This window comes from Ctenocephalides felis, unplaced genomic scaffold (genome assembly GCF_003426905.1).
Source record: "Ctenocephalides felis isolate EL2017-DRISC unplaced genomic scaffold, ASM342690v1 CF-g0.4_SCAFFOLD_00845, whole genome shotgun sequence".
Taxonomy (NCBI): Eukaryota; Metazoa; Arthropoda; class Insecta; order Siphonaptera; family Pulicidae; genus Ctenocephalides; species Ctenocephalides felis.
Genome location: NW_020536999.1, coordinates 88,866,626 through 88,894,171, shown reverse-complemented (window position 1 = coordinate 88,894,171; position 27,546 = coordinate 88,866,626). Strand labels below are relative to the sequence as shown.

Genomic DNA, 27,546 nt, shown 5'->3' with positions numbered 1-27,546 from the left:
TTACAATATTTACTACAAACTACTATATCATAAAAATACAAGAAATATTCTAATCATTAACAAAATAACACTACCAACAACTTACATCTTCTCGGTAGTATTATCTACATCTTCCTTCTTCATGCCAACATTTTTATCCCTACTCTGATTTTTTGGTTGTGCAATTTTACCTAAAATATCATGTACTGGTACTGGTCGTACAAAATGAGGACCTTCTTTGTCATAAGCTTCCTGCTTTGCTAATTCTTCTGGAGTCTTTGTCATGGGGACTGATGATTTAGTGACAGGGTCTGATGGGAAGACTTCTTTCTCTGGAACCATTGTTGTTTGAACTAGAAGGTAAAAAAATGTATAAATAATTACGAGTAAAAATTGATTTTAATCATCTGTCTATTTATCTTGTACCTTGTTTGCTGTCCATAGCTTGTCGAGCAGTCCTGGCATGTGGTTTCCACTCATTGTTGACGAAGGAACCAGAATGGGTATGTCCTGGTAATAAAATACAATTTGAATAACTATCAACTAATTAATAAATATATGTATATATGTATTTCTATTAACCTGCGATTGGACGAACAGTCAACATTTGATCATTCTTCGAACCATAAGGTTGAGGTTCAGTTGCTGGTGGCATTGTTCCTGGGGCTTGCGTGGGAGGTACCATTGTTGCTGGAGGCATTGTCGGTTTTTGAGTACCTGGAGTTTGAGTCGGAGGGACAGTTCTAAAAACAAGAAATATTTAATAATAAATTATTGATTGGTACAAGCACTTGACCGTCTCATAGATCAGGATGTACTGTAGAATATTTAAAATGGTGCTTAAGTCTTTTCTACTCACGTTGTTTTATGTTTATGCCAAAAACCACATTTCAAACCAACACAAGCATTTGTTTCTGCATTTAATTCATGTTCTTGTTGCTGTTGTTGTGATCCAGAAGATGAGGCTTCACCAGGTACTTGCAGTTTCAACGAAGCGCCGTTGGCGCCACTTTCTAAGAAAGATGAATAAAAAAAATAAAATTTTTGAACAATTTAGAGTTGTTTATTGCCTGCAAATGAAATTACAACAAATACTTCTAAATTTATATTATTTAATTCTGTTCAAACTACAATCTACTGATCAACTACATCTACAATTGTTCATTAGAATAATAAAAAGTTCTTAACAATCGTATATAATGTTGCCAACTTGCCATTTTGTTGCTTCTGAGCATCTTCCTTAACTCCATTGCCATCAGCAGACCGAGTCTTTCTCACATTTTCATCAACTTTTTGCACCGGAACCTCTGGTGGATTTACCACAGTTATCTGGATGTTCTCCTCCTCCAGTTTGTGGGTTTGATCCACTGGTGAAGTAGTTGTTGTGGTTTGAACATCACGTTTCGGTTTCATTTGTCCAGGACGTAAAGGTTTTTGGGTAGTAGACATTCCTGTGCCCGGTTTGCGACGTCTTTCGCTCGGTTCAACAGTGGATGGTGTGCAATCTGATCCGACACACGTGGTGCTTCTCTTAGTTTTGGCCGAAACTTCCTGATGAAGATTTTTGTTTGAATCGGAAGTTGGATTAGTTGAAACTTCGTGATGGTGGTCTTCGTGTTTGTCCAAATTGGTAGTTGGATTTGTAGTCTCAAATCCACCACATTTAGCTTTATCTCCTTGGCATTTGGTGCCAGGTGTTGGTGTAGGTGCATATCCTGCACATCTAACTTCCCTTGGTGGTGATTCTTCAAAATCTCGATCGATTTTCTCGTGTTCTTCATATTCTTCGCGATTTTCTTGACTTAAAGACTCGTGTTTCAAGTTGATTTTGATGTCGATTGCACGACGGTACCTAAAAAATATATAAATAATATTAAAAGTAATATATTTTGTCATAAATAATATTGTATCCCTTACCTTTGTGGTTCTGGTTGGTATTCATCACTATCTTCTGCAGATTCCTCCTCTTGTGTCTGCTGAGAGTTGGAATTATCATAAGTCTGAGGTTGATCATAAAATGTTTGCTCCTCAGACGAGTCATAAGTTTGCCTAGTTTTCCTCACATTCGTTGCTTTGGTGCTAACTTCTTGATGACCACTGGTGGATGAAACCTTTGGTGCGGATGTAGAAGTCCTCACAACATATTCAGGTTTCTGTTTCAAATTATGTTTATGGTCCTCATTGGATCTCCTATGTCTTTCTGCAGGTTTCTCAGTAGGTTTGTCCCAACTCTCAACTCTGGTATGATCTTCAACAACTTTCTCATCAGGTTTGGGCTCAGAGACAACATCAGGGTTCACAGGAGACGGTCTGGTCAACAACAGAATATCCTGTCTGACTTTTCTATTTAAGTAGGCTTCAGTGCTAGTCTGAGGATGGGTTTGTTCAGTTTTTTGATCAGGTTTGTGGGTCTCAAACGTAGGATTGTCTTGACGTCTCAGTCTTGAATGTTGATCAAGGTTAGGAGTTGTTGTGGTAGTGGTAGAAGAAGCGTCTAGTGTTAGTTGGCCAGTTGGTGAAGTTTTGAGTGAGTGCAGATTAAACAAAGCAGGATTGACGTCTAAAGTTTGAGGTTTGGGTTGTGGATTTAGGTCTAAAGTTGCAGGTTTGGATTCCTCACGTACTTGCAGCAAGTGTGTAGGCAAAGGTTGGTTGTTGGTTTGTTGTAACAAGTCTAAGTTTGTGGGATTTTGTGAACCAGTTGTTTGTGGTTTGACATCTAAAGTTTGTGGTTTTAAGTCTTCTCTGACATTCAATTGATGAGCAGGAAGTCCTTGTTGGTTGTTTGTTGGATTTAACAAGTCTACATTATGGAAAGTTTGTTGGTTACCAGTTGGCGTAGTTGTTTCAGTCTTACCATCAAAAGCTTGTTGATTCTTCAAGTCTTCTCTGACTTTCAACTGATGTCCAGACAAATCATGATCATAATTTACAGGATTTAAACTGTGATAACTTGTTGTAAAAACTTGCTCATTATTATGCTTTTCACCAGCCCCTGTTGTTGTTTCAATCTTACCATCAAAAGGTTGTGCTTTCAAATCCTCCCTGACTTTTAATTGATGTTCAGGTAACTCTTGGTGATCTCTTGTTGGATTCAAATTATCTGCAGCACCAGTGTCCGGTAACTGGACTGCTTTTTCATTAGCATTATGTGATCCTTGGTGTTCCACTTGGTGTCCTTTAGGAATAATTTGTACATGTTCATGATTGGCCAAACTTGGTTCAGACGTGGCAACTTGGTCGAAGGAAGATTTCAGGAGCTCCTGGTTGGCGGGATGAACATTTGCGCCGGCATCTTGATTGAAGGGAGCAGCCAAGGAGGTTGCCAGGAGCAAACTCAGAGCGCAGAGTCGCGCCTGAAAGGAATTAATAGAAGTATATAATAAAGGATATAGCATAATAGTAAACAGTATATAGCAAAGCTTATATCTAATCATGGATCAAATAATAATAATTAAATTGACAATAATTGGATAAATAACTAAATAATAATGAATTGAAATGATGCATATATAAATGTAATTTGCAACTACAGAGTAATACCCATATATCATTAGCGCCTTTTTTTAGTTATTTTCACATGTAAAACAATGTAAATTTTTATTTCCATTTATCATGTTTTGTTCTCACTGTTTAAAGTTTAAACTAATTTAAAAATTAATTGAAGCAAAAGAATCCAGATTTTCTTTCTTTCTAGTGTGGTTTAGTAAATTTGTTAATAATTAGTATCATTATTTTTAAATACTTTAGTACCAAAAATATAAGTTGTGTTATTGAGACCTATAAAAGCTTGTTGAAGCAATTGCATAAAAAAAATCATATAGTTTTTCAAAATCGTTATTGATAGACGTTTCCACATCTAATTTTATGTAATACTCAGTAAAACTATAATGAGCATAAACAAGAGGAAAAATTAGAAAAATAGTTTATTTGTATTTTGTCTCCATGTTCACAGAGTTTGTAAATTTTTCCACAGAATTGTAAATTGACACTGAAATATTTTTCCACAAAATTGAAATTGATGAAAACACAATTATACATACAGACAAAAAGAAGACTATTGACAATAAAGGAAAACATTATTTAATTAAAAAAATGGAATGATAAAATTGAGTTAAAACATTTCTCATTTTTAACTTTCTAAATTATTAATATATGTTATATAATTAATAAAAATATAATCGACTTACGATCTGTTTCATATTGAGAAACTAAAATACACTGTAAAAATATTCAACTATTTCGCATATCACTTATTTTTCGAAACTGGCAAATAATTTACACCCGGACTTATATTTATATAATAATTTATATTTGTATAGATGATAAATATATATACACACACATATTTATATATATGCATATATACATATATGCATATACATATACAAATGTATGTTTGAAATGTTTGCTTAAAAGCGCGAAAATTTAACAATAGAATAACTGCGATTCTCTAAAACTTATCGTGATCTAAATATTAGACGAAATGTGCCAAAATATTCTTAAAATTTCATATTTATATATATATATATATATATATATATATATATATATATATAATATGAAGGCGTTGACCTTAATCCTAACCTTACTTTTTATTATCACCAATAAATAAATCTGGAGCTTTTAATTTATAACGAATTTTATATAACATATTGCTTTTTTAATTACTAATAATTATTTAATAATTTATTTTATATTAATGATATTATTATTATACTCTATAAATACGTTTAAAGTAAAATTATATGTATCATCGGTTCAAAACTATAGTTTATTTGCTCAAAACGGACGCCATCTTGAATTTGAAACGTCAAAGCTAAAAAACTAAAATTATATGGATGTTAATTAATAATTATTATTTATAAACAAACGGAAATTAACTCGAAACATTAAAACTAAAATTCTATGAGTCTTAATTAATAATTATTATTTATAAACAAATGGAAATTAACTCAAAATGGACGCCATTTTGAATTCCAAACGTCAAAACTAAATTATAATTTCAAATTCAAAATGGCGTTCGTTTTGGGTTAATTTCCGTTTTATAAAAATTAAAGAAAGATAATTATTAATTAAGACTTATATAATAAAATTATATCGAAAATTTTGATTAAATTTTTTATTTCAAACAATATAAATTAATATTGTTGTGTAGCATAGTTGTTTTAATTTTCATAAACTTTTGTATGAAGGAGTAATTCTCATTTTGGTTCTTCAATGCCTTTAGTTTTAATTTTGTATTTTACAATTATAATACAACTTGTTTCATTATTTAACACATTAAAATAACCACCAAATTATATTTAACATTATAATAACCACCAACATATATAAATTTATTAACTTCCCGTAGGACGATTTGAAGGTTTCTGAACGTTTTGGCATACCTCAGAAAAAATGGATGTGTGTGTGTGTGTATGTATGTATGGATACAAATTTTCGCCCACGTTTTCGGGCGTACGGATCAACCGATTTGAGTGGTTCAAAAAACATTCGATTCCTATTGATAGGGAAAAGAGCTGATTAGTTTTTGGCAAAGGCAGGTCCAGCCGTTTCGGAGATACAGAGCAAAGAGTGCAGAAAATAGAAAGCGAATTTTTGAGAGAACGGAGTATCCGATTTGAATGATCTAAAAAACATTCAATTAGTAATGATTGGGAGAAGTGTTTATTAGTTTTTGGCAAAGGCAGGCCCAGCCATTTTGAAGATACGGAGCTAAATATGTAAAAAATGGCAGTTTTTGAGAGAACTAAGCGTCCGATTTAAATGATTCAAAGAACTTTCTGCTTGTCTTAACAAAATAATTGATTTTGGAAAAAAAATTTTGTTCCAATTTTTTTTTTAGTTTTTTGTATATCGAAAATATTTCAGATTTTATTTTTAATTCTGACTATAGTTCTAATATACTTTACGTAATGAAATTTGTAGCATATTTGTTTTTTCCAAAAAATCATTATAATATAAATGTAAAATATGAAAAGCATTAAAATATGAATGTTTAATTAATATGTTGTGCCTATATAAGCCGATTATTAACCTTCCATCGACGTTTTGCAGAAACGACTGAACCGATTTCAGAAATTTAAAAGTCATTCTTTATAAAACTCGATTTGAGCAACGATCGGCCAAGCAATTTCTTTAGAATTAGAAACAAATTTTACCACATCGACATCAAAAACGGTTGTACCGATTCCAAGAGTTTAAAGCCATTGGATGTAACTTGATAAGGGCTCACGTTGATTAGTTTTGGCAAAACGATCGGCTGAGCCGTTTCTTTATAATTAGCAGGTATGTGCAGAAGTACAAAAAAAAATCTGAACCGATTTGGAAATTTTGAAAGCGTTTGAAAGAGATATGGTAGATAATCGTACTGATTAGTTTCGGTAAATTTCAGTCAAACCGTTTCTTCTTAATTATTAAAACTTTAGCATAATGATAGAAGCAGTTGAATAGCCGATTGATTCTATTATTAAGTTAATGCAACTTGCCTTGAGATAAATTGCCATTTACAACTAGATTTATATTTAAATTGATATCTCAGAAATATTCCGACTTGTGAATAAGTTTGTTTATGTAGATTATACGCTAAATGATTTCTTCACGAAAAAATATATTACAGGAAATTTGAATCATAATGCAAACATTATATTTATACATATATATATATATATATATATATATATATTGTTATATAAATTTACGTTTACTAATATAAATGATTATCACATTTCAAAAGTTATTTTGAAACTAAAGAAATTTTATTGCAGAATTTAGGTTGTTCGATTTGTAATCTGCAAACACGTGTTTAAAATAGATTTTATTATAAAACTAGTGGGTGCACAATATTGTGCCTTAAGGCAAATTGCTGGAACTTCCCGTACCGTAATTACAAATCTTGTTACGGAAACCAAAAAATTAAACAAAATGTGTACACATTATTAAAATCTCTATAAAATATCTTATAATTTGTTGCACATATGTCCAATAAACATTCTTGACCGAAAAATGACATTTTTTAACTTATTTTTATTGAGAGTCCATAACCGCTGGACCTGTCTACCCAGAAATTTAATCTGTTTTTCATCTTGTCAATACAAGTAAAATGTTTTTTGAATTAATAAAACCGAACACTCCGTTCTCTTGAAAACTAAGTTAAAGTTTTTAGCACTTTTTGCCTTGTATATTTGGAACGGCTGCACCTGCCTTCGCCACAAACTAATCAGCACATCTCCTTAACAATACGAATCGATTTTTTTTTGAATTATTGAAACCGGTTGATCGGTGTTGCCGAAATCGCCGACGAAAATTTGTATCCGTACACACACTTATACATCCATTTTTTCTAAGGTATGCCAAAATGTTCAAAAACCTTTGAAACGTAAAGATTTATAAACATTTTCATTTTCAATTTTTTGCCATTACTATAACTTACCCTGCGGGAAGTTAATAAAATATTATAATATTAAATTATTATCAAATATATTAGGTTTATAAAATTATTGATTGAGACCAGATAGAATCAAATAGTATTTATAATTTAATTAATTTTCTGTACAAAGTATGACCTCATAATAAAAAATCTCTTATAATAAAAAATTTCTTATAATAAATTATGTTTTTTTTAATGTTTTTCTGTGATAATAAGTCTTTTACGACGTTATTTGTTCAAAATAATAATAATAATAATAGGTATACTGTGTATATTTGGTATTTTTTTTGTGAAATAGCATTTAAAATGCTTTTATGTTATATATTACGACAAGAGAAAGTTTGTTATTAAACGTGGTGAAATTTGTTGTTAATTCTAAAGAAAATGTAAACAAAAACACAAATTTTGTCACACAAACACACATTTTTTAATTTTGGCGCCAATCGATTCAGAATGACTTGAAACGTAAAGGAAACAATCGAATTTTCTGGTCACAATATAAATGCTAATAAACATCAACAATAATATTGTTTATAAATCCATGGTTAACTGCAGACTTAAACACTTATCAACAGGTGAACCAACTTACTGGCCTGGAGACACTTCTAAAATTCCAGACCTTCTAGACTTCTGTATATTCAAGGGTATATTAGACGAACAATTAAAAGCTGAATCAAGTCTTGACTTATCTTCTGACCACACTCCAATCGTTGTTACATTTAGCTCAAAGTTCAAATTGCAATCTAAAAGTCCATCATTAACAAATAAAAAAACTAATTGGGAATTATTTTCTAAATATATTGATGACAATTTATGCTGCAAAGTACCTCTAAAAAGTACAGATGATAATATTGATAATGCAATAGGTATTCTCAATAAAAATATCACTGATGCGGCTCGGTATTCTACACCCACAAATGATATTGTTGAGCGATTTTTCTGTCCACTCGAAGCTAAAAGACTTATAGCCTGTAAAAGAAAACTGCGTAGAAGGTGGCAAAATACTCATTTTCCGGATGACAAAGCTAAACTGAATAAAGCTATTAAGGAACTTAAACAATATTTGTTTGATTTAAAAAATAAACATATGGAGTCCTACTTAAGTGATTTGTCTGTTCACGACCATTCCATTTGGAAAGCCACGAAAAATATGAGAAGACCAACCTCCACGGTATCTCCAATTAGAAATGATGATGGTTCTTGGTCTAGATCAGCTGAAGACAAAGTTATTACCTTTGCAAATCACCTTGAAAAGGTCTTCACTCCTCATCCTTGTAATGTACCTAACGAACAATTTATCACAGATTACTTGAACGACAGTAATTTCACAGACGAACCCATTCCAAAAATTAAGTATTCTGAAGTGCTCTACGAGATTAGTAACACTAAATTGGGAAAAACTCCTGGTAATGATGCGATTACATTTGGTCTTATAAAACACCTTCCTGATAAAGGTAAGAGATTTTTAACTATATTATTTAATGCCATAATACGGCTGAAGTATTTTCCTTCATCGTGGAAATTGGCGAAAATAATCTTAATTCTGAAGCCTGGAAAAAATCCTACTGATGCAGTTTCCTACCGGCCCATTAGTCTTCTGTCTTGCCTCTCAAAAATTTTTGAAAAAGTTATTCACAAAAGAATCATAAATATTTTAGAAGATAACAATTTTATGCCAAAACATCAATTTGGGTTCATTAGACAACACTCAACAGTAGAACAAATACATAGAGTTGTGGATTCCATTTATAAAGCCTTTCACTTAAAAAAATATTGTTCAGCCCTTTTTCTTGACATCAGTCAGGCGTTTGATAAAGTTTGGCATAACGGCTTGTTGTACAAATTAAAGAAGAATTTACCATACAACTATTATCTCCTCCTAAAATCATATCTGTGTGATAGAAGGTTCTTTGTCAGTTTTAATGATGCTTCATCTAATGTCAAAAATATTTCTTCCGGAGTTCCCCAAGGTAGTGTTCTTGGTCCGCTGCTTTACATTATATATACTGCTGATATACCTACAAATGCAGAAACCATGATTGCTACCTTTGCAGATGACACGGGAATTCTAGCTCAACATGACAACCAATTACTTGCCTCGGAAATTCTACAAAAACATGTAGATGAAGTAGAAAAGTGGATGAAACTATGGAGAATAAAAGTGAATAACTCTAAATCAGTTCACGTTACTTTTACCTTAAGACAAGGTTCATGCCCCCCTGTTAGATTGAATGGTGATTTGGTTCCTGTATCCAATGTTGTTAAATATCTGGGATTACATTTAGATAGAAGACTAACCTGGCATGAACATATTCTAAAGAAGCGTCAGCAGCTTGAATTAACACGTAGACAACTAAATTGGTTAATGGGCTGGAAATCACAAGTCACAATAGAAAATAAACTCTTAATCTACAAGACAATAATTAAACCAATATGGTCCTACGGTCTACAACTATGGGGTGCGGCCAGTAAATCGAATATATCTATTCTACAAAGGTTCCAAAACAAAATTTTGAAAGAAATCGTGAACGCTCCAAAATATGTTCCAAACTGGTTGATACATCAAGATCTCAGAATCCAAACTATAAATGAAGAAATTAATCTATACTGCACCAGATATAAAGCTCGCCTGAGTCGTCATCCAAACGAATTAGCGTCAGATCTGCCCAAGCCTTTACCACCAAAGCGTCTTAAAAAAAGAATATGCAATGATTTACTACAAAATATAATATAATATCTATGAAGGCGCTATCGCAGGATAGCGATCCTTCTCACGCAGACAAATAATATATAACTGTAACAAATGTAGCTGAATGTACTTTGTATAGCTTGCTATGAAAAATAAATACAAAAAAAAAATAATAATAATAATAATATTGTTTTATTAAAATTTAATTAAATAAATTTTTACTAGAATGTTGTACAACCTTTTAGTTATGATCAGAACCGCAAGATGGCGAGCTCTTGCCACAAAGCATAAATTTCAAAATGTTTAAAACAAATTTCTTATTTATAATAATTTAACATATTCTCTATTTCATTGACCCGGGAAATTAAAATAAAACTAATTAAAATTAATTAATTCTAAAGAAAATGTCGACGAAAACACAGATTTTGTCACACAAACACACATTTTCAATTTTGACGCCAAACGATGCTTGCTTGAAACGAAACGGAAACAATCGAATTTTCTGGTCTAAGTTAATAAACATTAACAATAATATTATTATATTAAAATTTATCTAATTTTATTTTCACTAGAATGTTTTACAACCTTTTAGTTATAATCAGAACCGCACGATGGCGATCTCTTGTCACAAAGTATAAATTTCAAAATGTTTCAAATAAATTTTTGAATCATATTAATTTAACATATTCTCTATTAAATTGACCTAGAAAATAAATATAAAATAAATTGAATATAGTTTTCTTACTATATTTACTATTTATATTTTTTGGCGAAAAAACAAGGTCGTAAAATTAATATGTCCCAGGAAAATTTATTTGTGGCATGCATTGCAGTGAGAAAACCATTTATTTGATTTGTGTTGGCTGCCTTGTACACTTATATACCACACACTTTTAAATTCACAATCAGTTAGTAATTTTTTATACTAGAAATTTTATAGAAATATTTTTTTTGGTTGCTACGTTTGCCGGGCTAGCTAGTATATATAATATATATATATATATATATATATAAATATAAATATAAATGTTCCCAGAACATATTAATTTTTCGACCTTGGTTTTTCATACTTTTCGTTGCGATGGCGTGGGTCGTTAACGTGCTCTGTCAATCTGACATCGGGCAGCAGCGATGTCGATTTTCACTTGAAAATCGGCAGTACTACCTATTTATTAAATATAGATCTATAAATTTATTTGTGTACATTACTATGTCCGCAGACAGGCCCATAAACCGAGGGTAACCCTAACATAAACCCAAAAATAATAGCATGACAAATCTGCCATAGCCAATTATCTTCAAATTGATATCACTACTGCATGTAGTCAAGATATATACACTATCTTGAAGGTCAGAGCGTGGGATCGAACCGTGCACCTTGTTGACATATAATATATATATATATATATATATATATATATATGCATAAGTGTGACATTTGGTCCTTGACCTACACATTTTGGAAGTTGTACTGATTCATTATAAAGGACGCATGCGTCCCCTACAATATATATATATATATATATATATATATATATAGGTATAACGCTTCATCCCTTCTATTAAAGAAAATCGATCACGGAGGACAGAGTCGAATTGGTGAATAATGTGTAAGTTATAGTTTATTTTTATGCTTCCCAAGAGACGACAATCCACATTTAAATCTTGTCAATGTCAATTTATTTATTTAACTTCATAATAGTACACTACTATCTTTAATTTTTGAATTTTTTACTACCTTGAATTTTTAAATTAAAAAAATGAATGTCAAACAGTATTTTTCAAATAGGTTCACATTCCTAAAGACGCCGACATCAGCATAATAATTTATGAAATAAGATCTCATTCAGATAAGTACAAAAGCCACCTTGAGGAACCCTCAAACTCATTTCTCATAGAACTCCGCTGTAACACTGCTGAGGAAAATTGAATGCCCAAAAAGTGTTTTCCAAATTACGATGATTCATACAAGTACAAAAGCTGCCTCAAGGATCACCCAAACCCATTTGTCACAGACCTTTGGTTAATTCAGAAAGATCAGCACAGGTTTGTGAAAAGTGAAAAGTTTTACGTCTTCGTTTTTGCAAAAAATGCGAAACCAATTTTCAAAATACAGACAAGTACAAAAGCTGCCTTAAGGATCACCCAAACTAAATGAGTTCTGGCGATCGAACTCCGCCAAAACACAAGTAAAGTATTAAAACAAGTTGATGCTCAAAGATTAATTCAGAAAGATCAGCAGAGTAAAAGATAAAATGAATACTGATTCAGACAAGTACAAAAGCCGCCTCGCGGATCACCCAAATTAATTTGCCATCCGACTCCAACAGAATACTACTAAATTATTAAAAAAAGTTAATGCTCAAATGTGTTTTTCAAATTGATTAATTTAGAAAGATCAGCATAGTAAAAGATAAAATAAGGACTAATTCAGACAAGTACAAAAGATGCATCGACGATCACCCAAACTCACCCAAAAATGGTAATTCACTTTTCAAGAGAACGGAACGTCCGATTTCAATAATTCAAAAAACATTTTACTTGTATTGACAAAATGAAACACTGATTGTATTTTTGGGAAGGCAGGTCTAGCGGTTTCGGAGATCTAGTGAAAAAAGTAAAAAGGAATGTCATTTGGCGATCAAAAATGGTCGTTAGACATATGCACATCAAATTATCAGATATTTTATAGAGATTTTAATGATATGTATAAATTTCTATGGGTCCGTACCAATGTTTATTCGTTATATTGCGACGCGGCGCTTACGCGCTTCGATATATCATCTTTACGCAGCTAAAGCAGTGCAATCGCACTTTGAAAAAAAGTTCAAAATGTCCAAAATATTTCAAAACACAAAAAAATTTAAAGTCAATTTTTTTCAAAAATTTTCAAATTATTTTCAAAAATTTTTAATTTTTTTTCAGTTTTAACAAAATTTTGAATCTTTGGGAAATATTATTTTTGTGCTACAGGAAGTTCTAGCAATTTGCTTTAAGGCGCGATGCCATGCACCACTAGTTTAATTATAAATTTAATAATATTAAAAAATGCAATAAGTAGACACAGGTCCATTTCTGAAACCATCATGGCGACGGTTAATAAAGTGCCATTAGTGTTGCCTGATGGTAAAAATAACCTCATAGGGATTTTTTTTTAAATTTGTTTAACTTTAATATTTATACATAATATAGTATCAGGTTAGTTTATTAGTAGTGTTGCAACTTATTTTTATATAGGCGAAATGATTCAAAAAAATCATTATGGCGACAGTGTTGCCCAGTTAATATAAAGTTCTAATTATAAGAGTTGCTAGATTGTTTTATTTTCAATTAATTTTATCGTTCTAATTATTTTAAAGAAATGTTTTTAATAATCTTCAATTAAATATTTAATAATCACTGATAAATCTAAAGTAATACGCACAGAGTTGGTTATGATTAAAATCTGCAATGCGGCAGTGTTGCCAGATTAACATAGAATCTTTGGGATTGCCTGATGGCAATTTTGATAGTCATGATTATTTAAAATAAAAATTAATTAAAGTCCGTAATTGAATAAAATAAATTTTAAATTAGATTGTTACGTTTGGGAAATCAACCTGGAAATCTGTTTTCTTGTTTTTCTCTCATATAGTAGTAAACATATGAAGGAATATATGTATATGTATATATATATATATATATATATATATATATATATATATATTCATATACATATATAGATATAAATACATATAGGGTTAAAAGTATGCGCAAAATCTAAGTGGTAAGTAGCATTGGTAGCAAACTTTTTTATTTAAAAGGGTTAACATATATCTTATATATAAAATTTTTCTGTAATAATGTATGTGAATATACTCCTCCTAAACGATTATTCCGATTTTGATAAATATTTCTAAAGTTTGTTAAGAGAATTTTTTATGATGTATGTGATTATAAACATATAGTAATATTTTAAAAATAAATGGAACAATTTACTTATGAGCCTAGACAATATTAGAATATGTATAATAAATTCATGATCATGAATAAAGAAAATAAAATGTCTATATTATTTTTGCAAAAAAGCAGCTGGGATGTGCCAGAATTTAAAATAATATAAGATACAGTATATGTTTGGCAGATTGGATGATACACATATGAACATGATTCGACAAATTAATGCCACTAACCCCTAGTAATTATTTATTTATAAATGTATTTATTTATATATTTATTAGGTGTTTATTATTCGACCAAATAAGTAGTCACAATTATTTTCACTTATTTTTGAATTTTAGATACAGGGCCTCTGTGTGGCCACAACTGATACGAACAGTGTTTTCGTACGGATGCATATTTCTGTATAAAATTCGCATTAAAGGAACAGGGTCGTATTTTTAGATTAATTTAATGAACTAAATTATAAAAATAAAATTTAACGAAATAAATGATAAATAAAATATGTAACAGATGAAAATAATACAAAATGCTTTAATAATTATGTAAACATTTGTGTAAAAACGCAAATTTATTGTTATTTGAAACAAAATTATCACAATATGAATAAAATTGACAATGACAAACGTGGCAACACTATTTCCAATAAGAAAAATTGATATTTTGGAACGTGGCAAAACTTTTTTCATAGATAAATTGAAAATGACAAAAGAAGCAACACTATTTTCTATAAGTCAAATTGATTATAATTGGCAACATTATTTTGTATAAGTAAAATATAAAATTGTAATAAGTGAAATTTACAGTGACAAACTTAGCAATACTATTTTCTATAAGTAAAATTTATAATTTTAAATATGGCAACATTTTTTTCATAGATTATTTTTTATAAGTCAAATAGAATAATTGTGGAAACACTATTTTGTATAACTAAAATTGACAATGACAAATGCAGCAACACCATTTCGCATTATCCAAATTTTAAAATGAGATAAATTTAAAATACTCACAATTAACCATCTTGCAATAAAATTCACAACTTAAAATTGGCAGCAACAAGTTTTGAACGCCATTTTGTGTCACTTCCGCCATTTTGTGTCATGTACAAGATATTTCTGAAAAAAAGTACATGTTAATACTCACTTGAAATAAGATGAAATAGTTACTTTGGTGTACTAAGTATAAAAATAAACTGAGTGAAAAACAAATAATACAGGGAACTGAAAGCATAAGCAAGAGCAGAAGTATAACGGGAAACTGGAAACAGGGTTGGAGCAAAATGATCCACAATTAAGGCTTTCATAATTCAAAAAAATTTATAATTTGTTGTGCATATGTCCATTAATCACGTAATCCATTTTTTAAGGATTTTTGGCTCCACCATCCCCCTTGGTAATACGTCGAAATATTTAGAATTACTCCCCCTTCCCCACCAAAACATCACCGTATTTTTAGTTACGGAAAAATGTGAGATTTTTAATTTTTTTTCGAAAATATTAGCATTTAAAAAAATAGGTAAAATATAAATACACTGATACCTTAATTTATGAGACAATACAATGATATCTTACTATACCCATCCCTCTCCCACGTGATAATTCGTCAAACATCCCCCCTCCCCATAAAAACTTTACAATAATAATAGATGCCCCCTTATCTTACGGTGTGTTAAATATATCTATGTCGCCTGATCACTTCCCCTCTCCCTAAAAACCTTACAATAATTATAGATGCCCCCTTATCTTACGGTGAGTTAAATATATCTATGTCGCCTGATCGATTTTTCCTTGAGATACTTTTTTATACAGAAATTGAGCTGTAAAAAATGTTAGCAGTTTGAGAACCAGTGTAAGGTCCACGAAATCATATGACTATAAACCCTTATACATATACACATATATACATATATATATATATATATATATATATATACATCTATTATTTTCCCGCCCGGGGAAAGCGCTCTCCGTTTCTGTCCCTCCAGTGTCCCTCGCGCACTCGATCGGGCAACACCGGCGCCACTTCGCGCAATCGATGACGTGAAAAAACGTCACGTTCGTCGAAAAAACAAAGAGCCTAGGTCACTGTCGCTGGCGACCGTGAAAATCGAAACGTAGACCCCGCTAAATATTCGATTATTTAAGATAAAAACTTAATTTTGACAGTCTTCCTTTGTGAAATTTGAGGTTATGGCAGGACTGTGGTGTTGTTGTTGTTGAATTTTGTGTTGTGACAGTGGTAATAATCAAATTTCGATTAAACTATAATTAGGATAATAATCTATTAATTGCAAATTAATAAAAAATATTTATTTATTAATAATTCTTATTATTATTGCTGACTGAAAGAAAGTTCATGATGTAAGAACATCAAATTCAGAACCAACTTCACTCTTTTACTTCTGCACCTGTAATTTCTGACATGTGCCTGTGTTTTCAGATCCCTGTGTGTTTTCTTCTTGTCCAGATTAATATTTGTACCTGCATATCAGCTTGCAAAACATTTTTATGTATCCAACCCAGTTTCTTTAGACTTTCTCACTTGAACACGTGCCTCTGCTGTCAATTCCCTGCCATCTTCACGCCAAAATCTTCTATCATTTACATTCTGCAGTCCTTTTAGATCTTTTATTTGATCTTTGATGATGGTAATTTTCATTCTTCGCGTTTTTTTTTGGTGGTCTTCATCGGTAGATACTAATTATCCAACCCAGTTTCTTTTCAAACAGTGCAGTCATTTTCCTCTATTAGCCTTTGCAGGCAAGTGAACAATTCAAATTTTACGAGTAAACTAAATATCTATCTAAACATTTCATCTTGCAAGACACTGTTATATATCCAACCCAGTTTCTTTGGACAGTACAATTTTTTTCTTTTACTCATCAAACTTTCTCACTTATACACGTGCCTCTGCTGTCAATTACCTGCCCACTTCACGCCTAAGTCTTCTATCATTTACATTCTGCAACCCTTTTAGATCGTTAATTCCAACTTTAATAATGATAATTTTCATCCTTGGTGATATTTTTTAAGATCTTCATCAGTAGACACTAATTATCCAACCCAGTTTCTTTCCAAACAGTGGAATAATTTTCCTCTATCAGACTTTGCACGCAAGTGAACAATTCAAATTTTACGAGTAAACTAAATGTTATATCTGCAACATTTCATCTTGCAAGACATTGTTATATATCCAACCCAGTTTCTTTTGACAGTGCATTTTTTTTCTTTTACTCATCAAATTTTCTCACTTATACACGTGCCCCTGCTGTCAATTCCCTGCCCACTTCACGCCTAAGTCTTCTATCATTTACATTCTAAAGTCCTTTTAGAACTTCTATTTCATCTAATTTTTATCCTTCGCAATTTTTTTATGATTTTCATAGTACAACAAACACTAATTATCCAACCCAGTTTCTTTTCAAACAGTAGGGTCATTTTCTTCTATCAGTGTTTGCAGGACTGTTGTTTTACAAGTGCAAATTATAAGTAGATTTCACTCTCCAGGTGGTTTTTCTTGCCTTCCCTTAGAGTCCAGTCCAGTTTTCTTTTCTCTTCACAATCCCAATCTTGGCAATGTTTCTTTATATGTCACATTGCCCATGGTAACTTTTGCAAGTAAACAGTTCAAATTTTACAAATAAACAAAATGTTATATCTGCAACATTTGGATTTCAGCCTTCAGGTGTTTTTTTTTGTCTTTCCTTAAAGTCCAATACAGTTTTCTTTTCCATTCACAATCTAAATCTTGGCAATGTTTCTTTATGCCCTCTATCAGTTTTTGCAAGACTTTGACAAGTAAATAGTTCAAATTTTACTAGTAAACAAAATGTTATATCTGCAAAATAATATTTGGATTTCAGGTGAAATTTCTTTAGAGTCCAATCCAGTTTTTTTTTCTCTTCACAATCGAAATCTTGGCAATATTTCTTTATTCCCTCTATCAGTGTTTGCAGGACTTTTGCAAGTAAACAGTTCAAATTTTACAAGTAAACAAAATGTTATATCTGCAAAATTATAAGTGGATTTCACTCTTCAGGTAGTTTTTCATGTCTTTCCTGAATCCAAACCAGTTTTCTTTTCTCTTCACAATCCAAAGCTTGACAATGTTTCTTCATTCCCTCTATCAGTTTTGCAGTTCAAATTTTACAAGTAAACAAAATGTTGTATCTGCAAAATTATATTCGGATTTAGCTCTCCAGGTGGTTTTCGTGTCTTTCCTCAGAGTCCAATCCAGTTTTCTTTTCTCTTCACAATCCAAATCTTGCCAATATTTATTCATTCCCTCTATCAGATTTTGCAGGCAAGTAAACAGTTCAAATTTTACGAGTAAATAAAATGCTATATCTGCAACATTTGGATTTCACTCTTCAGATGTTTTTTTTTAAATTTCCTTAGTGTCCAATCCAGTTTTCTTTTCTCTTCACAATCCAAATATTGGCAATAATTCTTTATCAGTTTTTGCAAGACTTTGGCAAGTAAACAGTCCAAATTTTACGAGTAAACAAAATGTTTTATCTGCAAATTTATATTCTGATTTCACTCTTCGTGTGGTTTTTCGTGTCTTTCCTCAGAGTCCGATCCAGTTTCCTCTTCTCTTTACAATCCAAATCTTAACACTGTTTCTTTATTTGTCACCTTGTCTATGGCACATTATTCTCCAGCATTACGACAACTCATATATGACTCATATGTTCATAAGTTCATAGTTAATATGATGGTACGGAACCTTTTTGAACTTTTCCAACTAATTTATCATGTGGGGTATCGTTTGAAAAGTAATTTTAAACAGAATACAATCATACACAAGACAAATGTCTTATGTATCAAAAAAAAATGAAAATAGTAAATATTCATTGATAAATTTAATATCTAAGACTTGTTTTTAAGTATTGGACTTTGAAAGTTACTGTTTTTGGAGAATATTCCCATAGATAAGTTTTGCAAAAATAATAATATTTAACAAAAATTATAATATTTTTTATAAATTTTTAAATTCATTGTTATTACATTTTACTTATTTCATTAAGTGAATTCTTACCAAAATTTTTGGACATTGATTCTAGTACAGACTTACAGAAAAATTAGTTATAAAATTGTTCATACTTGATGTTACAAATTTTCAATATTTTTTTTAAATTCTTTTTAATAATTTATTACATGTTTGTTTAATATATAATTGACTTAGATGTATGCTCGACATTTTTGTACGTGTTTTTATAGATTAGTTTAGTCATTAGAAATAAACGTGGCTAAAAATAGACAAATTATTGCGGAAAAATCATTGATACATATTTTTATATGATTATATATATATATATATATATATATATAATTTTGTATATAACATGATGTATCACTTTGTGTCTTGTACAAAACGAAAATTAACCTTGTGACCTTTTATGGTCCAATAAATATCGAATATTGAATATATTAATATTCAATATATACGTATATATATATATATATATATATATATATATTTTATCTATAATATAACCATAGGACATATCATCAAATACTATATAAAAATCTATTTTTTTATTAATTAAAAAAAATATTAAAAAATAATTTATATTTATATGAGAAGATGAGGGATTATTTTAAATATTTTGTAAAATATTTTATTTAAATGTTATATATAAAATGTAATTTAAAGTTTTCTTATAATTTGCGACAAAAATCTAAAGTGTGTCTCTGCCCTTAGTTTAAAATTTGTGATAAGGATACGAGCACACGTGGGACTTTCATTGTCAAACTTCCAATCGATACTAAATCACTTAATTAAATTAAATTTTCTTAACTAAAATTACAACATCTATGAATAAGAGTAATAATTTAAATCAATAATTTAATAAATAAAAATAAAACAGAAATTTATACTTTTAGAAAAGATTATCCAATTATTACTCCAACTCGTCGAAGTTGAAAAAGAAATTTTAAATATAGTAATTATATCAATTTAAAAAAAAATATATTAATGACTGATTTTGACATTTTTGCTGCCAGATGCAAATATTATGTATAGGGTTGTATTCTGCTCAAAATTACCTTTCAAACGATACCCCATATGATAAGTTAGTTGGAAATATTCAAAAAGGTTCCGTACCAACACCTTAACTATGAACTTATGAACAAGTAAGAATTTTTCATGTAAATCATATTATTACTATTTAAATTCTTAAATATTGTTCATAATCTCTTCAGAATCTATATTTTGCTTCTACATTATATGATAATAGATTGATCTTATAAAAAATGTATATTTTTTTTAAATTATATTAATGACCGATTTTGACATTTTTGCTGCCAGATGCAAAATTTATGTACAGGGTTGTATTCTACTCAAAGTTACTTTTCAAATGATACCCCACATGATAATTTGGTTGGAAAAGTAAAAAAAGGTTCCGTATCAACATTTTAACTATGAACTTACCAACAAGTAAACATTTTTCATGTAAATTCTATTATTACTATTCAAAATCTTAAATATTGTTCATAAAATCTTTAGAATCCAAATTTGTCTTCTACATTAAACTATAATAGATAGATTTTACAAAAAATATAATTTTTAAATAATATTAATAACTGATTTTGACATTTTTGCTGCCAGATACAAATATTATGTACAGGGTTGTATTCTACTGGATGTTACTTTTCAAACGATACCCCATATAGTAAATTAATTGGAAAAAATTGGCAAAAAGGTTCCGTGCCATCATTTCATAAAGTAATAGCATCTTACATATGAGACCATCCATTGTTTCATTTAAATTACGCCTCTACAAAAAATTTCAAATTAAAAATGTAAAGTTTCTACGCGTTTTTGTAATAATATCTCACCTTTCCCACAACCTCTGGATTAGCACAAACATTTCAAGACTAAAATTGGCCAAGTCGGTTCAGCCGTTTTAGAGCCTCAGCATACCTAACATAATACCGAGATCCACTTTTATATATAAGAAGATATCTACAGGGTTGTATTCTACACAAAAAGACCTTTCTTAAGATACCCCACACGACAAAATAGTTGGAAAAATATATAAAGGTTTCGTACCAATATTTTCAACCTGACAATATCTTACTAGAAACGAACGTTGATATTACTATAACAAAAAACATATATTTCTTTAGACATTAATTCTAAAAAAATTGGTTGGATTCAATTAAAAAAACCTTTTAGACTACATGATATAATCTATTATAAATGTTGAAAATAGTTCAGTACCATTACAAAAATTAGTTTTGTGTTAAATTTGAAGTGTTGTGATGAATTTTAAGGAATAAATCGCTGTTTAGAAAACATTTTGAATTGCAAATAAACGATTAAAGGATATTTTGTGCAAGATGAAATTCGCAGAACATCTCAATGCTCAATTGACACCAGAATGGAGGAAGCAGTACATCAGATACGAGGTAAGAAGTAATAATAAAATAATTTATATATATATATATATTGATATATATATATATATGTATGTATGTATGTATATAATTATATAATAAATAATTTTCTCGAATACACCATCCATATTAATCGAATGGTTTAAAAGTTATGAAAGATATACTGAAGTGTGACATTTCTGCCCAACAGCTGTTTCCTGCCCTCCATTTGCATGTTAAATTTACGAAACCATGTTACGTAGCTGCTACGTAATAAACAAAAACGTAGCATTTACGTTTAAGCCGATTAAAGTACATTTGTACGTTTTGTTTACGTAACCATCAAGTTCGAAACGACGTTTCTTATGTGCTACGTTATTGTAACTTTTGTGGTTACTGTAGAGTATTATAATATTAGACAATGTTATAGATTATTAATTTTGTACAGGTTACTAATACATCATTCATATTAATCGAATCGTTCAAAAGTTACAGGATATTTAATAGATAAATGACTAAATAAAATTTTTTTACAATTCTTTTATTTCAAAGGCGATCTGAAGTATACCGAGTTGGTCCAAAGTCTCATGTTGTTAGAAAAAGTTGTAGACACTTTAATTTTAAACATTTTCTTCTGATTTAGCATTCATATTAATCGAATGGTTTTAGAGACATAAGAGAATCTCTTTGTCTCTTAAAGAATAAATAAATGCACTTAATCGAGTGAGAATTACATTGCAACATTTGATTGCAATTTTAGAGCATACCGAGTTGTTGTAGAACTTCATGATGTTAAACTATATTATGTAATTTTTAATTTTGTACAAACTTCTCGACTACACCATTCAAATTAATCGAATGGTTCAAAAGTTATGCAAGATATACTAAAGTGATGCTTGTTATTGCATATGGCAACACTTGTATGGGGTTTTTAATATTTAGGGACCGATTCTTCCGCATAATTGCAAAATGTTATGGCAAGGCCATGTTACGTTTCAACTTCCATACATTATGCTACTGAATCATACTGAATACTGTCAAAATTTCATGTATTTGCTGTGCATTCAGGCGTTTTACACATAAACTGCAACGTCACTTGTATGTTATGGAGCTGAGTCAGAAAAACCCTATTACCTAAAATCGTTTTTTTTGACATTTGTGCGGTTTCTAGATTATGTTTTCTATCTGACAACTTGAGAAATACGCCTGACTGTGCAACAACCACATGGCTTTTGTCAATATTTTGTAAGGAAAGTTCTTCATAGCATGGCCTTGCCATAACATGTTTCTGTTATGCGGCAGAATCGGTCCCTCAATCGCGTTTTCTGAGTATTCGAATTGTTGTAGGATGGTTAGTTGTTAGGAAAAAGTATAGATAATTTTATTTTAAACGAACTTATCTTATACATCATTCATATTAATCGAATGGTTTTAAAGTTACAAATATATACTAAATAAATGCAACAAAGAAGCTAATTTGAAGATCGATTACTTTCAAATGCAATTATAATTAATATTATAAATAAATTAATTTTAAACAAATTCCTCTAAGACTACATTCATATTAATCGAATGGTTTTAAAGTTACAAGAGATATACAAAATAAATGCAACAACAAAGAAGTTAATAATAAAGATCGATTGCTTTCAATGGCAATTTTTAAGTATACAAAATTGATGTAAAGACATATCATGTAAGATAATATTATAAATAATTCAATTTTAAACAAATTCCTCTAAGACTCCATTCATATTAATCGAATGGTTTTAAAGTTATAAGAGATATAATAAATAAATGCACATGATGATTGATAGGGTTAATGAAACCTGACAGACATGAAGGAATAAAATAGAAATCCTTTCATAATTTAGAAAATTAAAAACGTTTTTACGTCAAAATCTACACGTGTGTAAAGGATCGATATATATATATATATATATATATATATATATATATATATATATGTGTGTGTATGTATATATATACGAGAGATTCTTATATAAATAGAATTTCATTAAGTAGTTCCCGAGTAATTTAAATGATTGTACAAAATCCTATGTAGGAACTTAATTAGAAAAGAGGCAATTTATATGCACACTATATAAATTATATATATATATATATATATATATATATATACTCGGGTCATCTAGTATATTTATATATATATATATATATATATATATATATATATGTGTGTGTATATATACTAGTTGACCCGGCAAACGCTGCTATAAAAAATATTTCTAGTATAAAATGTTTAGTATAAAAATAATCAACTGATTACAAATGTAGTGCATAAGTGCAAGGAACAGCTAACAAAAAACATATGAATAGTTTACCCACTGCAAAGCACGCCACATATGAATGTCCCTTAATAGTCTTTGCAAGTGCTAAACTAATCTGAAACTGATTCTATTTAAATTGAACTAGGACATTTATTGTTTCCAGATTTTAATATATTATTACCGCGTTTTTTATTAATTCATTAATTTTTGAATTACGAAGCAAAAGACAATAATTGAAAAAAATAAAAGAAAAATTCTTTTCCGAAAAGCAATTGTTTCAAGAACAGAAACAGAAAGTATTTTGAATAATTCAGATCGGATGCTTCGTTCTCTCAAAAACTGCCATTTTTTGCACATTTATCTCCGTATCGCCAAAACGGCTAAACGGCTGGACCAACCTTTGCCAAAAACTAATCATCACGCCGTCCTATCAATAGGAATCGATTGCTTTTTGAATCACTCAAATCGGTTGAGCGGTGTACCCGAAAACGTCGATAAAAAATTGTATCCACACATACATACACACACACATCCATTTATCCTAAGGTAAAGGATCAAAATGGAGCCAAAATGCTCAGAAACTTCTGAAACGTAAAGATAAGCAAACATTTATTTCTTTGATTATTATATATTATTATTATTAACGTTGTGTATTGTTATCCACCATTGTGGACCGCCCATTTTCATTTTATGAACCCCAAATTTTTTTTTATCCTGAAAATTGTCATGAACCCCAGAGGGTCCGCCATTTGGGACCATTGTGGGGATAACTGGTTCAGACCCGGTATTTACCAAAAACTAATCAGCACGGTGCCCAGAAGATTAACCCTTTCCACTCGCGAATTGCAAGATCTATATGAACTATGCTGCCGGAGCGGCGGCATCCGAGTGGGAAGGGTTATAATCTATTAAACAGTTTTTTAACTTTAAAAATGAATTCATAGTCCAGTCATTATAGTAAGTTCACCTCGGAATTCGAGATACTCAGCTGTAAGTTTGTAAATACTTGTATATTGACATTTAAAAGTTGTCGCAAAACCTACATATGGTACGGTGTACGTACCATATGTAGGTTTTGAGACAACTTTTAAGGGTATCAATATTCAAGTATTTACAGACTTACAGCTGGGTATCTCGAATTCCGAGATTCTTACCTAATTTAAACTCAAATCAGGACTATCAAGATTTTGATCAACATTTGATATCAAAAAAATGTAAAATTATATCTTTTATCCAATTTTGGTGTCTGACGATTCATAAACTACCCCTTTGGCAAATTAAAGCAAACAACCTGATTCCTACAATAAAATTAACTATATTATCACAATATATACATATAACAAAATTCTACTAACTACTCTTTAACAACTCCCACTTCTCCATCATCTATCTTCTCTCCCTCGTGTACTTTCAAATGGCTCTTCAGCATCTGCGAGTACTTAAAAGCCTTCCCGCAAACCCCCACATTTATGTTACACTCCCTGTATGCGTAATCATATGAGTCTTCAAATGTTGGGGCTGCAGAAACTTCTTATCACAAACTGCACAAGCATAATTCCTGACACCCGTATGTTTCAGCATATGCATCTTCAGTCTACTGCCACATACAAAAGCGCTGTTGCACTCTTTGCAAGTGTAGGGCTTCTCCCCGGTGTGCTGGCGGACATGGACAGTGAGTTTGTAAGAGAACTTGAAGGCTTTGGAGCATATTGAACAGACATAAGGGCGTACGTTGGAGTGACAGCGTTTAATGTGAACCGTAGAGAATGGTTGACTCTGAATTTTTGACCGCAGTGTTCACAGGTGTGTTTTTTGTCCACTGCGTGGATTGAGTGTGTGTGCGTGTAGGGTTTTACGTGTTTTATAAGACTTGCCACAGATTTTGCAGTCGTACTTTCTTTCATCAGAGTGGGATTCGAGGTGCTCCAGCAAAAGTACGGCTTGAGGATAAGATGGAACCACACAACTGGCATAGATGGATCGGGTTGTCTGAAGGTGCAGAATGCTTTTTCATGTGTGGTGTCTAAGTCGTGGGAAGTTTTATATTTTTTGGGGCATACAGTACAACTGTATGTATTGTTTGTAGAATCACTATCGATGTTGGTGTTTAAGTTTATCTCGTTGTCTTCAAAGTAGCTTCTTGTTTTAAAAAACTTACAGGATCTATTGCTTTCACTTTACTCTTCTTAGTCTTTTTTACTCTGGAGCGTTTTCTAGGCTTGATTTCGACTTCTGTTTCAAAGTTATCAGTATCAAAACATTCTGATTTGACATCCAAGTCATCATTTTCGTTTTTAATATAAACACTTTGTATTTTATCTTTGAGTTTATCCAATTTTTGTAAAGAGTTTCGACACTTCGTCCAAAACTCGTAGGCCTTGTACAAGTCTCGAAGACACAAATCACAGATGTATTTGGGGTACTCGTCCTCTGGGGACACTTCGAGGGCTGTACAAGAAACAAACATTTTTAGAATTAAATTCTCATTTTCTGATAATTGTTTTTGTTCGATGAATAAACTTTGTAGGTTTTTGTCAGCTAAACAAGCACGACATATTGGGGATGAATTAGAATCCGTAGTAATTAAATTTAAGTTTGTTTTATCGTTTTCTGTTAATATATTACTCATATTTATTATTATATTTGTTTTTGTTTAATTAAATAAACTCGAATGCAAGACAGCTGTCACCTGTCAATTGACATTTACTCGCGACGCCATAGAGTGAACTGTCAACTGAATATAGATAGGAGATCTTTATGCTTATTAACAAAATACATATATAATAGGCTAGGTGTAAGTGGCATTTTGCCATAAATAAAAGAAGAGTAGGTGGGGGATCGTTCAAGTATTACGTAAGCAGATTTATTACAATTATTTACCCCCCCCCCTTTGTCAGCAAAAGTAAGCAAAAGTTCTTACTCAAAATAAGCAAAATAAGCAAATCAATAACCCCCCGCCCCCCTATAGTGCTTACGTAATACTTGAACGGCCCTTGGCCTTTGGGGGCGTCCATTAATCACGTGAGGTTTTTAGGGGGATGGGGGGTTTGACAAAAAATCACGAAATATCACGTGGGGGAGGGAGGGACATAGTAAAATATATATCTTACTGATATCACTTGTATTCATTTTTTAACTGATTTTTAAAAAAAAAATCAAATATTTTCAAAAAAAAAAAATTTACAGTTTTATTACGTAACTAAAATACACGTTTTGTTTGTTGGGGAGAGGGGGTAATTTTGATTTCACCATGTACCATCAAAGGGGAGGGGGGGTCCAAAAATCCTTAAAACTTGCTCACGTGATTAATGGACGCTCCCTTTGCCTTAGACATGTTGCATGAACTACCCGATATAAGTAAATAATCGACTTAATCAATAAGAAAGGGACCGTTCAAGTATTACGTAAGCGCTATAGGGGCGCGGAGGTTTGTTGATTTGCTTATTTTGGGTTGACATGGGGGGGGAGAGTCTGGATGATGATTACGTCATAGGTAGTATTTTTATTTTTTTACATTAATTGCAAAATGTTTACGTAAGCATGGGGGTAGGGGGTAGAGCTTTGCTTACTTTTGCTGACAAGGGGGATGGGAGCGGTAAATATTTATAATAAATTTGCTTACGTAAATACTTGAAACGATCCCAAATCAATTTTAATTATTTATGAGTGATTTATAAATTTATCGAGTTACTGTAGGGTGGGAGAAACCGGGATAAAATTACCCCAATGGGGTAAAAATTGATTTTTTTGGGGGTAAGAATATATCATGATTTGATATTTACTGAATTTGGTACGTAGTCCGTACGGGGCATAGATAAACAAGTATAAATGGGACTA

The 27,546-nt window shown here is 30.8% G+C and overlaps 2 protein-coding genes across 2 annotated transcripts; both read right to left on the bottom strand.

Moving 5' to 3' along the window:
• Positions 1-81: 81 nt before the first annotated feature.
• On the bottom strand, positions 82-4,181 carry LOC113362904. The gene is made up of 7 exons (XM_026605399.1): positions 4,170-4,181; positions 1,897-3,335; positions 1,194-1,831; positions 839-992; positions 562-722; positions 406-489; positions 82-332 (listed from the first exon to the last, which is right to left on the bottom strand). The coding sequence occupies exons 1-7, from the start codon at positions 4,179-4,181 to the stop codon at positions 82-84; spliced, it is 2,739 nt and encodes a 912-aa protein (XP_026461184.1).
• Positions 4,182-25,822: 21,641 nt separating this feature from the next.
• Positions 25,823-26,370, bottom strand: LOC113362903. The gene has a single exon (XM_026605398.1). The coding sequence runs from the start codon at positions 26,336-26,338 to the stop codon at positions 25,823-25,825; it is 516 nt and encodes a 171-aa protein (XP_026461183.1). The 5' UTR covers positions 26,339-26,370.
• Positions 26,371-27,546: the final 1,176 nt, after the last annotated feature.